This window comes from Acanthopagrus latus, chromosome 21 (genome assembly GCF_904848185.1).
Source record: "Acanthopagrus latus isolate v.2019 chromosome 21, fAcaLat1.1, whole genome shotgun sequence".
Lineage (NCBI taxonomy): Eukaryota > Metazoa > Chordata > Actinopteri > Spariformes > Sparidae > Acanthopagrus > Acanthopagrus latus.
The window spans coordinates 8,953,737-8,967,713 of record NC_051059.1 but is presented as its reverse complement, the minus strand read 5'-3'; the positions used below and the strand labels follow the sequence as shown (position 1 = coordinate 8,967,713).

General features: G+C 42.4%; 2 protein-coding genes and 1 long non-coding RNA gene across 4 annotated transcripts in view; 1 reads left to right on the top strand and 2 right to left on the bottom strand.

Annotated features, from left to right (window-relative positions):
• Positions 1–279, bottom strand: part of sugt1 (SGT1 homolog, MIS12 kinetochore complex assembly cochaperone) — a 23,139-nt gene extending 22,860 nt beyond the window's left edge. Inside the window, exons 1-2 of the mRNA XM_037083901.1 lie at positions 134–279; positions 1–37 (exon numbers count right to left, since the gene is read on the bottom strand). The exon at positions 1–37 is cut by the window's left edge and continues 12 nt beyond it. Of these exons, the coding sequence (XP_036939796.1) occupies positions 1–37; positions 134–147 (51 nt within the window). The 5' untranslated portion in view covers positions 148–279. The remainder of the gene's footprint in view (positions 38–133) is intronic.
• Positions 280–1,536: 1,257 nt separating this feature from the next.
• Positions 1,537–9,794, bottom strand: LOC119011319 (ETS-related transcription factor Elf-1-like). Of its 2 annotated transcripts, XM_037084332.1 has the most exons (7): positions 9,613–9,794; positions 9,377–9,503; positions 6,383–6,490; positions 6,016–6,171; positions 5,841–5,915; positions 4,233–4,428; positions 1,537–3,695 (listed from the first exon to the last, which is right to left on the bottom strand). In XM_037084332.1, exons 1-7 carry the CDS (start codon positions 9,670–9,672, stop codon positions 3,086–3,088), a joined length of 1,332 nt encoding a protein of 443 aa, XP_036940227.1. In that variant the 5' UTR covers positions 9,673–9,794; the 3' UTR covers positions 1,537–3,085. The 2 variants fall into 2 exon arrangements, with proteins under 2 accessions (XP_036940227.1, XP_036940228.1); XM_037084333.1 differs by lacking the exons at positions 9,377–9,503; positions 9,613–9,794 and adding an exon at positions 8,987–9,129.
• Positions 6,512–9,923, top strand: LOC119011320. The gene is made up of 3 exons (XR_005072160.1): positions 6,512–8,809; positions 9,090–9,199; positions 9,788–9,923. It is a non-coding gene; the product is annotated as an uncharacterized LOC119011320 (long non-coding RNA).
• The last annotated feature ends 4,054 nt before the right edge of the window (positions 9,924–13,977 follow it).

Below are 13,977 nucleotides of genomic sequence, written 5' to 3'. Positions count from 1 at the left end.
CTGTGGATCTTCGTCAATGAAGCTATCGGGGAAAGTGCTAAAGCGAAAGGAGAGACCAACGGTTAACCGGCTGCGTAGAAACAAAAGTATGAAAATATAACACAAGTTAATTCTGTATGTTAGTTTAACTTGCCGTTCGGTTGCCATTGAGGGTTGTTGTGGGTATGGGCAGTGTTTCCAGAGTGACAGGAAAGTTCTAGCAAGCTGTGGAGACTACTGAAACGTGATAGCAGCAGCCACAGCACGAGCCCAGCAACAGGCCTGTCAACATCCGCCTGCACAGCGCCCACATCGCCGCCCCTCCACCTGGCGGCCGGGAGGACTCATGACAGGCAGACAGCAGCGCACTTCTTCACTCTGATATGAAGACACAGTAAAAAAAAGAGAGCCATTCTTCCCTCTCATTTAAATATATCACTATTAACACTACTAATATAGAATTATAGAATTAGTATGAACTTTTATATTTTCATATAGACATCATTTTAATGTAGCTTTGATAAGAGAATGCTAATTCGCCCTACCTTTTATCCAACATACTTTCATCCATCACAAAACGTCATATTTTACAAAATGAATGAATGTTTGTAACCATAGCTGTAGCAGAGTCAAAAATATGCAATGTTTGCCTTTGAAATGTCGTAAAGTTTAGGGTGGCAGCAGTGGACCAGATAGTCAGATTTTTTACTCAAGGTCCTCCTCAGTCAACTATGAGTTTTTCTTCTTGTTCCAACAGTTTAATGTTTGAGCTTCACTGTGTAGAATGATGTTTTTGACACTAGAAGTCTGTTCTCATATTAATTACTGGAAGTGTACCTTTTCTTTGTGCTCTGATTTTAAGAGGCGGCCCTACAAGCAGGATTTGTGACATCACAAAATATTTTTGAAGCCAATCCTGGTCCAGTATTCAGCAAACATGAGTGTGATGTCGACACTCAAAGCCTCTAGTGTTCATACAATGAGAATGGACTTCTTGCAGCTAAAATTGTAACATGAAAAATATCTGATTATTCATCTACACCAGAATTTACATATATGTGTGAAGGGATCTTTAAGAAAGTACAAATGTAATAGAAACAAAATAAACTTAAAGTACCAAAATTAACTTCCTCATTCGGCAGAATGAATCATTTCAGAAAACATATTATACTGTATAATTGGAATTTAATTATTGATGCACAAAATGTTATTCAAAAAGTTACATAATGCACCTTTAATCAATCACTTTCATGTTGCAGTTGGTAAAGATGATGCTAATTTCAATCAATTAGTATACTGCTGCATAACTTGTAGGCTTCCTACAGGGAACAATAGTCTTTTCATTATTAATCTGAAGCTACAAAGTAACTAAAGCTATAAAAATGAACGTAATCCAGTAAAAATCCTCTGATTTGTAGTAGAGTAGAGGTGCTAACCCATAATGAAGCGCTCAACAACTACCTCAGATTTTTTACTGAAGGACAGTTGGTACACAAATATACATTTATTTTAAACCTTGGGTGGTAAACTAAATGTGTGTGAATAAATGAGTAAGGATGAAAGACAATGATAAAATTACGTTTATTTCGTATAATAGACCATTATCTTTTCAACACCTCTGGACTGCACAGAAGCAAACGCACCAAAAAAATAAAAGCAACAGAAAATCCACCTCTCCCTCCGCTACAAGCTTACAAATCCACATGAATAAAACTTACAGTATCAAGAGATCTCGATATAAGGCAAAGTGAGGGGATTCCAAATAAAATGGTTCACTCTGTAATAAAGTGAAAAGAGTTTTGCATAGGCTTCCCTGGGGACAAAGGCACAGTAATAGGCATTTCCTAAACCAAGCTAGCACAAATCTTACAAGCACAGTTTTCGTTTGGAGTGAGGGAAACTTCATGGTCTGGCTTTGAGAGGCTAAACTAAGCTCAACTGAAGAGAAAACACTGAACTTAGCATTACTTTATCATAAAGGGCCAGCTGTTTTAGTCCTTGCACGGAGTATACAGCCTGTGCGGTAAGAGTAATTTTCATGAACCTGAGGGAGAAAATGGCAACAAGGCACAAAGTCAAGCATATTCACAGACACACAGTATATATCTCACAACACATACACGTATCAAGGCTTTAGAGGTCCATATATGCATTTATATAGTATGTGTAACAACTAAAATAGAATGTGTGCAGAGAAGAAAGACTAAATAGTTGCAGTATGACTCTACAGGAGGAAATGTTGTGAAATAAAAGGCCACTCGACCATTTCATTGGTGATTGTCAACATTAGGAAGGTCCACTGTGTAGGTACATCAACTAAACAGCAGCAGTGCTAAATTACTATTCTACAAATAACAGTGATCCCTTGTTTTTCAACATTTCACAATACAAACATAACTCAGTTATCTTAAAAAATAATAATAATAATAACAACAATAATTAATATGGAATGTTTTCCCTCAATAACCTCATGATTGCCAGGAGCAGAGAATGCAGGGACGGGATGAGCAGGAGGCACTTAGAGAAGAAACACACAGCAGAGGTAAACATTAGTGCAAAGCCATTTTTAAGGCAGAGGAATGATTCAGCATGTGAGTGTAAAAAAAAAAAAAAAAAAGGAAAGGAAAGCGCGAGAGTAAAGGTAGAGAAAGGGGGCACAGTGTACTGATCAGTTCTTTAGCTCCATGATGCTGGAGGTGAAGTGCAGGCAGAGGGTGTGTCTGCAGAAGTTGCAGAGAGGCCGTAGATTCCAGTGCATGTCTGTCTTTGGTGTCTTGTATCGTTATCGCTACAGAGATTGACAGAAGGCTGAGATAAGGGACACAAGCTTTGTGAAGTCTGTCTCATCTAAGAAAAGTAACCTGCTGAGTGCTGTGAGACTTTGGTTCCTGATAACTCAGACATCAGGGGAGGAAGTACTGATCTAGAATTATTTTGGTTGACAAGTCATAATATAATCTGAAAATAATCCTAGAACAATACTGCCGCTCTTACACATAACAGAAATGTAGACCTGGTGTGTTTTGCAGCAGCTAAGTGCAGCTCTGTAACTGGTCCTGAGACAGTGGAGTGTGTGTGCATATGTGTGTTTGAGCCTTGGTCTTTTCTATTGGTCAGAGCTAGTTAAGGACACCAGCTGTGGAGTCTCCACTTGTGAAGTTTTCTGTCCCGGCCGTGACATCTCTTCGGGCGTCTCCCGGCCACCGTTACTGTCTACAGCAACCTCGGCGGCAGCCTGTCGCTCACACAGACTCCCCAGCAGCTGAGCTGTTTTGAAGACCGAGGCATGACCTGCCGGCTGCAGGGACTGGACCTTCGGCAGGTTCTGTAGGGTCCGCAGCATCTCAGCAGACACGATAGGCAAATGCTGCTCCTGGATCAAGCTGGTGCTGGGAGGTCGCAGGACGGTGTCACGCTGGCCCGAGGGCCTGGGAGCTGGCCTGGTCCTCTGGGGGGGCGAGGGTCGGACCAAGCTCGATGAGAATTTCTTTTGTGGTGGGTGTAAATCTTCCTCATCCACCGACTGGTCACTGGAAGGTATTGTGCTGTCATCAGAGTCGCTCACAGCATCATTGCCACTGTTGTCGTCATAATCGTCTTCCTCTTTGGCGCCATCTCCGTCTGTGATATAAATCATGTCTGCAGGCAGAGAGGTGAACTGGTAGACGAGACGCTGTCCTTCAACCTTATTCAGGATGCCTCTCTGGTAGTAGTACCTATATCAATATAAAGTTTCAGCATTGACAATGCAAAACATGCATGCATGCACACAAATATTTTCCTCTTGGTATGGGTGTCACAATTTCAATTCTAAATTGAAAGTCCATGGAATGACATGCAATTTCACTGATTTAAATCAAAAGCAGAATCAACTGAAAGATTCAGAAGATTTGTTCTTCTTGCCCTCTGAAAAACAACTCAATTGAACAGAGACTCTTTTATTGTTTTTTTCTAATGGTTAGTTCCCAATTGACTGATGAAATGCTGATATTCTTAAATGTAACCATGCGGCCTTAGTATGGTACATTCCTAATAAAACATGAAGGTTGTATTACACTTCATATCATGTAGCCTATCTTTGTGAAGATTTGTTTTTTCCTGTTGATTTCTGCAAATCAAGACTCAACCATAAAAAAGGTTAAATGAAAAATGTAATTACCTTGTGACTTTAAAATCAAAGGCCAATTTGTGACACCCCTACCTCAAAGTCAAGATACGAACAATGAAGCTGTCAAAATGTTCTCTTTTTGTACCTGAGTGCTCTGCCCATTGTCTCGTAATTCATATCTGGCTTGTTCTTGTGTTTGCCCCAGAGTCTGGCCACAGCTTTTGAGTTGACTAACTTGAAGATTCCTGCCTGGGCATTGGTCCATTTAATGTATCGGGGGCAGACCTGTCGGTCCTGCAACAACTCCATCAGGAACTGCCACAGGTACAGCGTGTTTCCTCCTGAAGCACAAACACAGGAAACATGATGGAAAGGGAAAGACAAAGAAACGTCATGGAAAGATTTTTGCAAAAGTGATTCATCCCTGTGATTTATCCATCCAAGGCCCAGAACATATTTCAGACCTGGAATATGTAAACATTGCTGTCTTCATCTATCTGTTAAAGAAATGTTTTTTTAGTGTCTTATCTTTTTATTCAGACAGAGAGAGCCATATGCTTATGCTGTATTTGGCTGGAGTGCACTGACATTAAAAAGTTATGATATAAGGAAGGAGAGAAGAGTGTTCATAATAATAAAAAGAAAGGTTTCATAGTATCTCTTACTTTGGCTCATTCACCGTATCTCATGGATTTTGCAAACTCTTTGTCAGGTCTTAAGTTACCTGGGGCCTCATTACAGACACGTCCTATGTCTGAAGTCTTATCTCAATCCAGTAAAATGTGACATTTAGGATTTTTTGACATAAGGTTTTACAGGAAATGTGTTTCTCAACAGCATTTAGGAAAATAATCCTATCGTACCATTTAAAGGAATTTGGCTGCAGAACCGTCCTAACTATAGAATTGTCTGAGTTAGGAATTTTGAGATCGGATGGCATTGACCCTGTCCTGAATTCAAAATGAGTGTCAAAAAATGACAACTGTTGTCGTTGATGATGGGAAACAACACGAACACAGGAATATTAGGACTGAAATTCGACTGAAACCATAACAATTGGAGAGACACAGACTGTTGAACGAGCTAACATCAAGGCTAGCCTGTGGAAGAAGGTAGTATGGATGTTAGCCTGTTGGAGAGGCTAGCTTAGATGTTGGACTATTGGAGAAGTTAACATAGACATAGCTTGTTAGTTTTAAATTTCCAGAAGAATGTACTATCAGTATATCCTCTACTCCACCGACAAAAAAATCAAAGATAAAACTGAATGCCCATCTTTTCTAGGCCATTAGAGCACGCTAGCCAGCCATTTAGTGACAAGTGAAGTGAGACAGCCGTTTTCATACATAAAGACAGTCTTGTGTACATTCTTGACACGGACAGGCATGACAGGACGAGCCCAGTCTACAGTTCTAGTTAGGATTCCTTAATATATATGATACAAGGTCTAGGATTGAACAGGACACAGTCATGAGTTCAGGACTTGCTTTACTGAAATTGAACTGAAGATAGGACAAGTACCACTGCAGCCTCTACATTACTATGACAGATTTGAATCAGCTGTTCTGCTGTTCTAAAAGTCTTATTGGAATGTTACAGGTTGGACACAGCAAGATTGCTGTCATGACTTTTATGTAAGGCTGACCTCGTGCTTATTCAGGTGAGAGACCAACACATAAAACTGACAGTATATTTAAGTAATCAGAGGTACATCTGGAGGGGTCTAAACTAATGTTGTTGTGTGTCACAATACCTTTGTTATATTTGTCCTTCTTCACTATAATATTCGGTGTGGGAGACTCTGCCCTTCTGTGTCGAGGTTTTCTCCCTGGGTATTTGGAAAATAAGGCAATTTATGGGATATATAATTTAATCACATGAGCCATAATTAAGTTTCATTTCAGCTGATAACCCAGAGAGTGACTGACCTCTCTTCTTGGACTGCAGCTGTGCTGCTGGCTTCTCTGTGTGCAACGAGTGCCACTGTGGCTGGTCAACCGCTCCCACAATCCCCTCTGCCGACACAGTCACCTGGGTGACAGGAGTAGTGATGACATCACCCAGTGATGGTAAGAAGGTCTGGGCTGCAGGGGGGCATAAACAGATTTGATGAAAGAGAACAGCAGTGTGACCACCATGCCTAAAAATAACATCTTGCAGTCAGACATGTCCTATATCAAAACAGAGAGGCGGCAAGGTTTTACTGTGGCATCTTCACTCTGTTACTGTGCATTTGAGTAGTGTTAACTCAGGTGTGTGTGTGTGTGTGTGTGTGTGTGTGTTGCATGCGCTCACAGTAGTGTTGCTCCAGAGAGAGGGTGTCAGGGCAGTCCATGTTGAGAAGCGAGTCAGCAGCAACAAGTGTCTCCATGGTCTCCTCCTCTCCACTCTCACATGGTTCCACTACGGACCACAGAGACAGGATTAACACAAAAAAACATTTTTGCAGGTGGAGGAGTGTGTGCATGTGACCAAGCATCTTGATTTATTGCAGGATTAACCCACCCAAGAGCAGACATTTCTGTCTGGCTGCTTAATCCATAACATCATGTTTTATCATGATGTCTACTTATGTGATATAAAATTACAGATGATAAACACAAACCAGATCGCCCGTCTCTGAAATGGCATGTGCATTTAAGAAACATGGGGCAGCAGTTCTGCCGCTATCGGATATGTTCAAGTACCCCTTCATTGTCTCATCCCCTTGATAAATGGGATGGGCTTTCCTGGAATTGTTAAGTAGAATTTCACAACAGGACATTTATACAAGATATAGTAACCCAGTTACTGTCAATGTTTAGGGTTAGGCTTTTTATTTTTCAGTTGGTTTGCTTAAGTTTGAATTTCACACCTCTACCACCTGGAGTTGCAGCAACTGGATACAACCACGCATCCATTACTTGCAGCTCTCCATTGTAGGGAAAGCACAAATAACCAACATACTACTGAAGTTGAATATGGCCACATATAATATCCAAATCGCAAGAGATGCAATTTTCTTCGAAAAAAGGTAAAATGCGTCAAGACAGCTTCATATCCGAGCAGAGATGCCTGGGTCTACAAATTGTGTTTTAAAGATTATCATCTTTGCTGATCATGAATGACATCATATATGCATAACAGCATTTTTTTTGTCATGCAGCCCTAATCTGTTGCAACTTTCTGCTGGCTTGTTGTTTTCACACACTCAAATGCAAAATGTGAGGTTGCAGATTAGAGCTGCAAGTGTTTAAAATGATAAGTTGTCAACCATTAAATTCAACCAATTAATCATTTAGTGAGTTACTCTTTTTTCTTTTATTTAAGTCAAGTTTCCTTGATTCTGTCATAGTGAATGTGAGTATCTTTTGACTTTTTCTTTCCTCCTCTATGACACTAAACCGAATTTCTAAAACAAGGCGTTTGAGGACGTCATTTTGTGCTTCTGGAAACACTGATCAACACTATCACAACGGTTTATAGGTGAACCGATTGATTGACATAATGATCAACAATGAGAATGCAAATACAAATTACAAATGGCCTATCAAAGCTGAAACATTACTGACAAACACACTAGAGAACTCAAACTAGCTACTCCACAACCTTTACCAGCTGGTAAAAGCCGGAGAACCCTGGAAGGAATCAATGCACATGAGGTAGCCACATAACCCTTTTCCACTATTCAAAACTCACACTTAATCTCTCTAAGATTGAGCTTTTGTGTGCAGCGGGAATGTGTAAACTCTGCATTTACGACCGGGTCAATTGACTCTGTCGTAGACACAAGATATTTTCCCCTTGGCGGAGCTTTGATCTAAACGTGACACAGTTTTGGAGTTGGACTCCAGTTCATTCTTATGAAAGCTGCTCAGTGGTGTCTTGAAGCCATAAAAGCTTGACTTACCGACTATGAAAATACCTGGATCGCTGACCAATCCGACCAACTTCCAATTAAGCGCCTGGTTAACTTGGGGGGGAATAAATAATGTAATCGTGCAGCTTCTTCTAGACTTTCCGAATGCTATTAAACCGCTTTCATTTTGCAGGGGGTCGCAGAACACTTTTTTTCCACAATGGGTCTATTGTCTGCAACTGTTTCCGCTGCATTTGTGACGTGAAACGTGACAGCAGTGATGTACAACGTGACACTTCTGATAAAAATCAGACAAGCTGCCTTGCCTGCAGGAAGTGGGAATGGGGTCAAAAAGCATTTTTCAGGGAGAAAACGTTCTTTTATATAATCAGGTGGACTGACCCTTTAATGACACAAACTGATGACTGAGCAGCAGTTGTATCATTAATTTGTCCTTGTCTCCAACAGCAAAGAGCAACCTGTCTCTTAGCACTACACCCGCAAAACCAGCACAGTGCACAATTAAATAAGTACACTTATACTCGATGATAATGATGACTTAGTGCACACTGTGCTGCTGCCTCCTAACAAACTTTAAGAGCAGACTATGAGCCTGTGTAATTTATCACGTCAGCATACATCTTGCCTCATGTAACGTTAGGCCTTCTCAGTTAAGGCACAACACCATCAGAAGGGACTCTATTGTTTTTCGCGCATTTATTTATGTGACGTAAACAGGCTATGAAGTGAAGCAGTGAGCTGCTAGAGAAACATCTGCTAGCTTACAGCTGTTTGTCGTGGGCTCCGACACTCTCCGCTACCGAGAAAAAAACCCAACAAAATACCCCTAAAAACAACGCGCCATGTTTAGAGAAACACAGCAGGTAAGTCACTGTCCCTGAAAGGTGGTGGCCCTGAAACAAATAGTGCAAAACTATCAGCGAGTGTTGCTGCAGGCACCGTTAGCTGAGTTAACCGAGCCTCGTCGTGCCCCTGCCTCAGCTGCTCGCTCCCACTAGAGCAATGTCGGAAAAACAACCCGATACAGTGATAAAACTTACTTTTAACTCCCAACACTGGTGAGGAACAAGCTATAGCACGTGTGCTGTAGCCCGAATGGACCACGTCTACATCCTAATATGATTCATTAACTGTCTTTCCCAGGCACGAGCCAGGAATGTTTTGTTTCACTTCCTGATTTTTTGGCGGAGGGAGGTCCATGTGCTACGGTCGCGACTGCGCATGTGCGGATCCAGGCTCTCTTTTAATACCTGGTATGACTTTTAATTTAGTAAAATACTGTTCAGTAACCATGAGAATGGACTAGGTGAGATTTAATCATGAAATGTGAATGTGTCAGGTGAGGAGAGGCAGCTGTGTGTGTGTGTGTGTGTGTGTGTGTGTGTGTGTGTGTGTGTGTGTGTGTGTGTGTGTGTGTTGTACGCACTGACCTTTGAGCAGCTGTTGGTGATCCCCCTCTGTGTGTGTCTGTTCACACGCCAGACCTGTGTACGAGAGCAGGTGTGGATGGGGAACCTGCTCCACAATCACTGCAGGGTAATCTGAGTAACCCCCCAACTGCAACACACATGCACAGAAAAGCAGATTAGATTACAGTTTGTCAGATTCCCGGGAATTTCGTGTTGCTTCACGCGCCAGCTCCACACAAAGCAATTCATCGACTTACCTGTGACATGTTGACATGGTCGCTGGCAAAGTCGAAGATGAGCTCCGACTGCTGAAGCATGGCTGAATATCCCAAACCCCACGCACGACTTTAACTGGGTGAAAACAGCATCACAGCCTTCCTCTGAAGACTAGCAACAAGCCCACAGGTCCTCTGTGTTTTTGTGTCCACACAGAAGCGGGTTTTGGAGTGACTCTTCAGACGGAGATCTGTCAGTGTAGATCTGCCAGAGAGCTCCCCCGAGGATACGATGAGGGTCGGCCTCGTTCCATGCAGCACAGCTCAACAGAGTGATGTGAGTATACTAATTGACCAGAGACACAGAGGCGTCACAGGAAACTCACTCGCTCTGCCTCGACTCTCGATGAGGAAGTGGGGGATGCTAAACTGTCCTGTGGTCTGGCTGAACCTGCCAGAGAAGAACAGAGAGAGGAACAAGAACAAATGTGTGTGTTGGTGTTGTTGTTGTTGGCGGTGGTGGGGGGTTGGAGGCGAGCCGTTAGAAGCAAAACACACGCGTGGGAGCACCACACCTGCCCTGAATATCAGGTGGTAACCGGTTGGACGTTTCTAATAAAATGTCCAAATAGAAAAAAATTGCGGTCACTGTGATCTGAGAGGCTGAGAAAAACAACCCAGTTTGCTTGTCTTTCTCACATATCTCATTCTGTTGGTCTTATCTGGCTTCTAAAAGAGGCTAAACCAGCAACAGGAAGGAAGCGTTTGCACTGCAATGTGTGCCTGGGCTATGTGTGTGTGTATGTGTGTGTGTGTGTGTGTGTGTGCGTGTGTGCGTGTGTGTGTGTGTGTGGGGTATGAGCAGGGGGGAGGCGGCTGGTGTTGAACTTGAAACATCATGTCTTTGCACAATGTTCAAGGTTTCAGGGGCGTTTCGTTCACATTCCTTACAACACGATGTGAGGGGGGCATTCAGAACAAAACCAACTCCTCTTCTCGACTCCCTCGTAAAAACGCACAGTCCTAAAACCGCCCTGCCCCCCTGCTCCTCTGCCCTCCATTTCTCTCCAAGTTAAGCACGATTGAATTCAGTCTGTACAGCGGCCTCCCCCACACATGTGTCTCAATCACCACTGGCACACCTGCACTCACCTTCGGCTCTGCTCCGTTGAAGATCAACGCCAGCGTTTAGGATTTGCGCACAATACACCTCCCACTGCGAACAAAAAAAATGCTCCCGAGGAATTAAACACAATCACAGCGCTCCTGCGTTTTAATCCCATTAATCTTCAGTTTGGTTGATACCGTCTTGATGGTCTCACAGTCCCTGTGTTTTTTATTTTTTTGTTATACCCCAGCTCCCACAGAGACGGGGTATGTGAGTGCACTTCTTTGTCTTTATGTGTGCGACTGTTTGATAGAGGCAAAACATGTTTGGGTCAGTTATCACACAGGAAGCACAGCTCAGTTAGGAGTTAGGAGGCACCGCTTCCTGAGTTCCTGTGCCAGACCGCTGCCAACATCTCTGCCAGAAATTGTGCTCTCTTTTTCGACTTCCTCTGATGTCTGCAGTTGCTTGGTGCTCAATGACTTGCGGTGGAGAAGACATGACTTATAATGGAGGATAGTTTAATTTTCAAAACTGTGTAGGATTTTCCCAGTTAAAAAGTGTAAGGACAAATAGCCCTTTTTTAAAGGGACAGTTCATCTCAAAACCCCAAAATATATATAAAAAAAAGTTTTCCTCCAGGGGTTTTGGAGATGTTGGCTTTGATAACTGAGCTAACGTTACAGCTCACAAGAGGAGGATGCTGTCAGTGTATACATCCAATGTGCCATGAGCACCTCGTCCAACTCTTTCTTGGTGCAGTGCAGTCCAGCAACTGTGGATTCTCTTGAATAACCACCTCATGATTTCTAGACAGAGACATTGCTGTTGAGCTCTTCAAATGTAGTTTTAGCTACTTTGAGCACCACAAACCAAGCGCATTATTTGAGAGAAGTCGGACATCTCTATGGACTGAATACACTAAAACAAATGGTCACTTCAGGGTAGACAACTGGCAGTTGGTCAGCACTGTGAAATCTACAAATGTATTTATTTGTGTTGTCATTTAACAGCCGTAACTGTAAGATATTTAATAAAACAATGGTCCGACCTATATGACGTGTCTGCTGTACTTATTTCACGCACTGCGTTGCTTTGCAGGCATCATTGACATCTACACGACAGCGACATGCCCACTGCAAGCTTGACTCAACTCAAGCTGTCGTTTCCTTTAATCTGTGGCCCAACATGTAAATTAGGTCCCCAAGCTAACGTAAGTGAAAATATTCTTATTGGGATATAAAAGCACAAACATGCATTTTAGATGAATCAGATGCAAAAGTAAAATGTTCTCTAAGTAAAATGTTCTACCTGTAAGTGGTTGTAAACAAACATTGTGATTTGGTCTGCGGCCGATATCTCCAAAACTGGGCAAATCCCACCAAAACAAGCTGGATGGATGCACAGCACAACAGGGAGGAGGCAAAATATTTAATTTTTTGATGGGATGAACTGTTCCTTTTAATAATGCTCTGTATGCTTGATTGCAGGATATACAAGAGATGATAATTAAAGGTGCACTGTCTTCACTTACTGTTTTGTTAAATGCCCGAAAAACTATATAAACAAACTCAATTTGTTTTCATGACAAACAAACTGAACTCAAAGGACAACACACCTTCAAACTGTTTCACTTTGTTTATATGTGGCGGACCCTGCCACCCTTCTAGCGTCAAACAGTGTTCTGGGGACTTTATTTTCCTCTGAGAACAGATTGTTTATTCAGTTAGTGTATTAATACCTTATTGATATTGTAAATATTAAAATCCCGAGTTTGAATTTCTTCTTCAAAACTACATAGTGCCCATTTAACAACGTTTGTTATATAGTCATAATTAATTGAATAATTTTAAGGCAAAAACATCAGGAATTCTCTGCCTCCAGCAGCCTCTTGAATTTGCTGCTTTATTTAGTCTTCTATGACAGTAAGTTGAATATTTTTTGTATTTCAGGTGGTTGGGCAGACAAGGCAAGATATTTCACAACATCTGCTTGAACTCTGGGGAAATGTGAGGGATATATTTTTTTCCTTGCAGTATCAGGAGAAAATAATCAGTGAGAGAGCGAGAGAGAGACATATTTGATCTGAATCACATACTGTATGTTTTTAAATTAAGTAACATGACCTGGATTTTTTTTTTCACACACTAACTAACTGACTGTCTTGAAGTTGTTGTGCCGGTTGAGCATAAAGAACCAACAGCCACCCCCACCTCCTAACCTGAAAATCAGGCTCTGGATGCGTATAATGGCAAACTGCCACACATCCTTTAGTGTCAATGAACGTAGTGGAAACATGACGACTGCAGACAGCCTTTTGTGTCTTCATACAATGCGAGTTCACTGACAAAACACCCGTATTTGTGGGTTTTTTCTTGCTCGGCGTGGCAGCCGCCTCTGCCTGCCATTGTGCCATGTGTGCATGTTCATTGTCAGCGTGCCCCGCGGCCTGCCACTTCTATACAGAACGTCTCTTAACAGTACAGAGCCTGTGTTCATCTGTACTCTGGTCACATAGGTTTGTCTCTGTGGCCTCGGCACTAGGATCTGAGTCTGTGAAGTGGCTGCCAGCCCCCTAAGGACACTGATAAGCCCCCATAACATTCATTCCCCAGTTTGCGTGCGTGAGTGTCTATGTGTGTGTGTGTGTGTGTGAGAGAGAGAGCGAGAGAGTCAGAGACCGAGATAGAAAGAGTGCGAGTGTGTTTGACAGAAAGTGGCAGAGAGTGTGTATGTGTGAACTAGGCCAGGCTGATAACAGTATGGCAAGTGAGGGAGCAGCTGATAAGCCCCTCTTGTTGCTTGGGGTAACCGGGCCTTGTTAAATGAACACAGTGAAAAATGGTGTGTCTCTATGTGCGTGCCTGTGTGGATGTGTGTGTGTGTGTGTGTGTGTGTGTGTGTGTGTTTGGAGAGGAGGCGATTGGGAAGCTAGGAACATTGGAGGTGGTTACAACACACCTCTGTTTTGACGACATTGTTTTTGTGTGCGTGTGTGGTTTCGCCGTCATTTAAAGTAAATCATTAAACTTTGACTTTTTAGCAAAAATCCCTGGCAGGGAGCTGAAACTGCGTCAAACACCCGCGCTCAGGCGCTCACACACACTCTCCGAAAAACACTTTCACTTTCCCTTCAGCACATGTCATGCAACATCCAGTCACCCAAAGAGCTACTAGCATGATTTTCTTTTTCTGTATGAAGTATTTGTCATGATAGGAAGTTGTAGGCTTGTTGCATGGAATAAGAATTAGGGTGGGCTTACCTTTCCTTTGTATTTATAGCTTGTGTCTGTATGTGG

Coding starts and splice junctions, on each gene's coding strand:
- LOC119011319 (XM_037084332.1), bottom strand. CDS start 9,672: ATGCTTCAGCAGTCGGAGCTCATCTTCGACTTTGCCAGCGACCATGTC. Junction 9,504..9,612: donor ACCATGTCAACATGTCACAG/GTAAGTCGATGA, acceptor TGTGTGTTGCAG/TTGGGGGGTTACTCAGATTA. Junction 3,696..4,232: donor ACAATGGGCAGAGCACTCAG/GTACAAAAAGAG, acceptor ATATTGATATAG/GTACTACTACCAGAGAGGCA.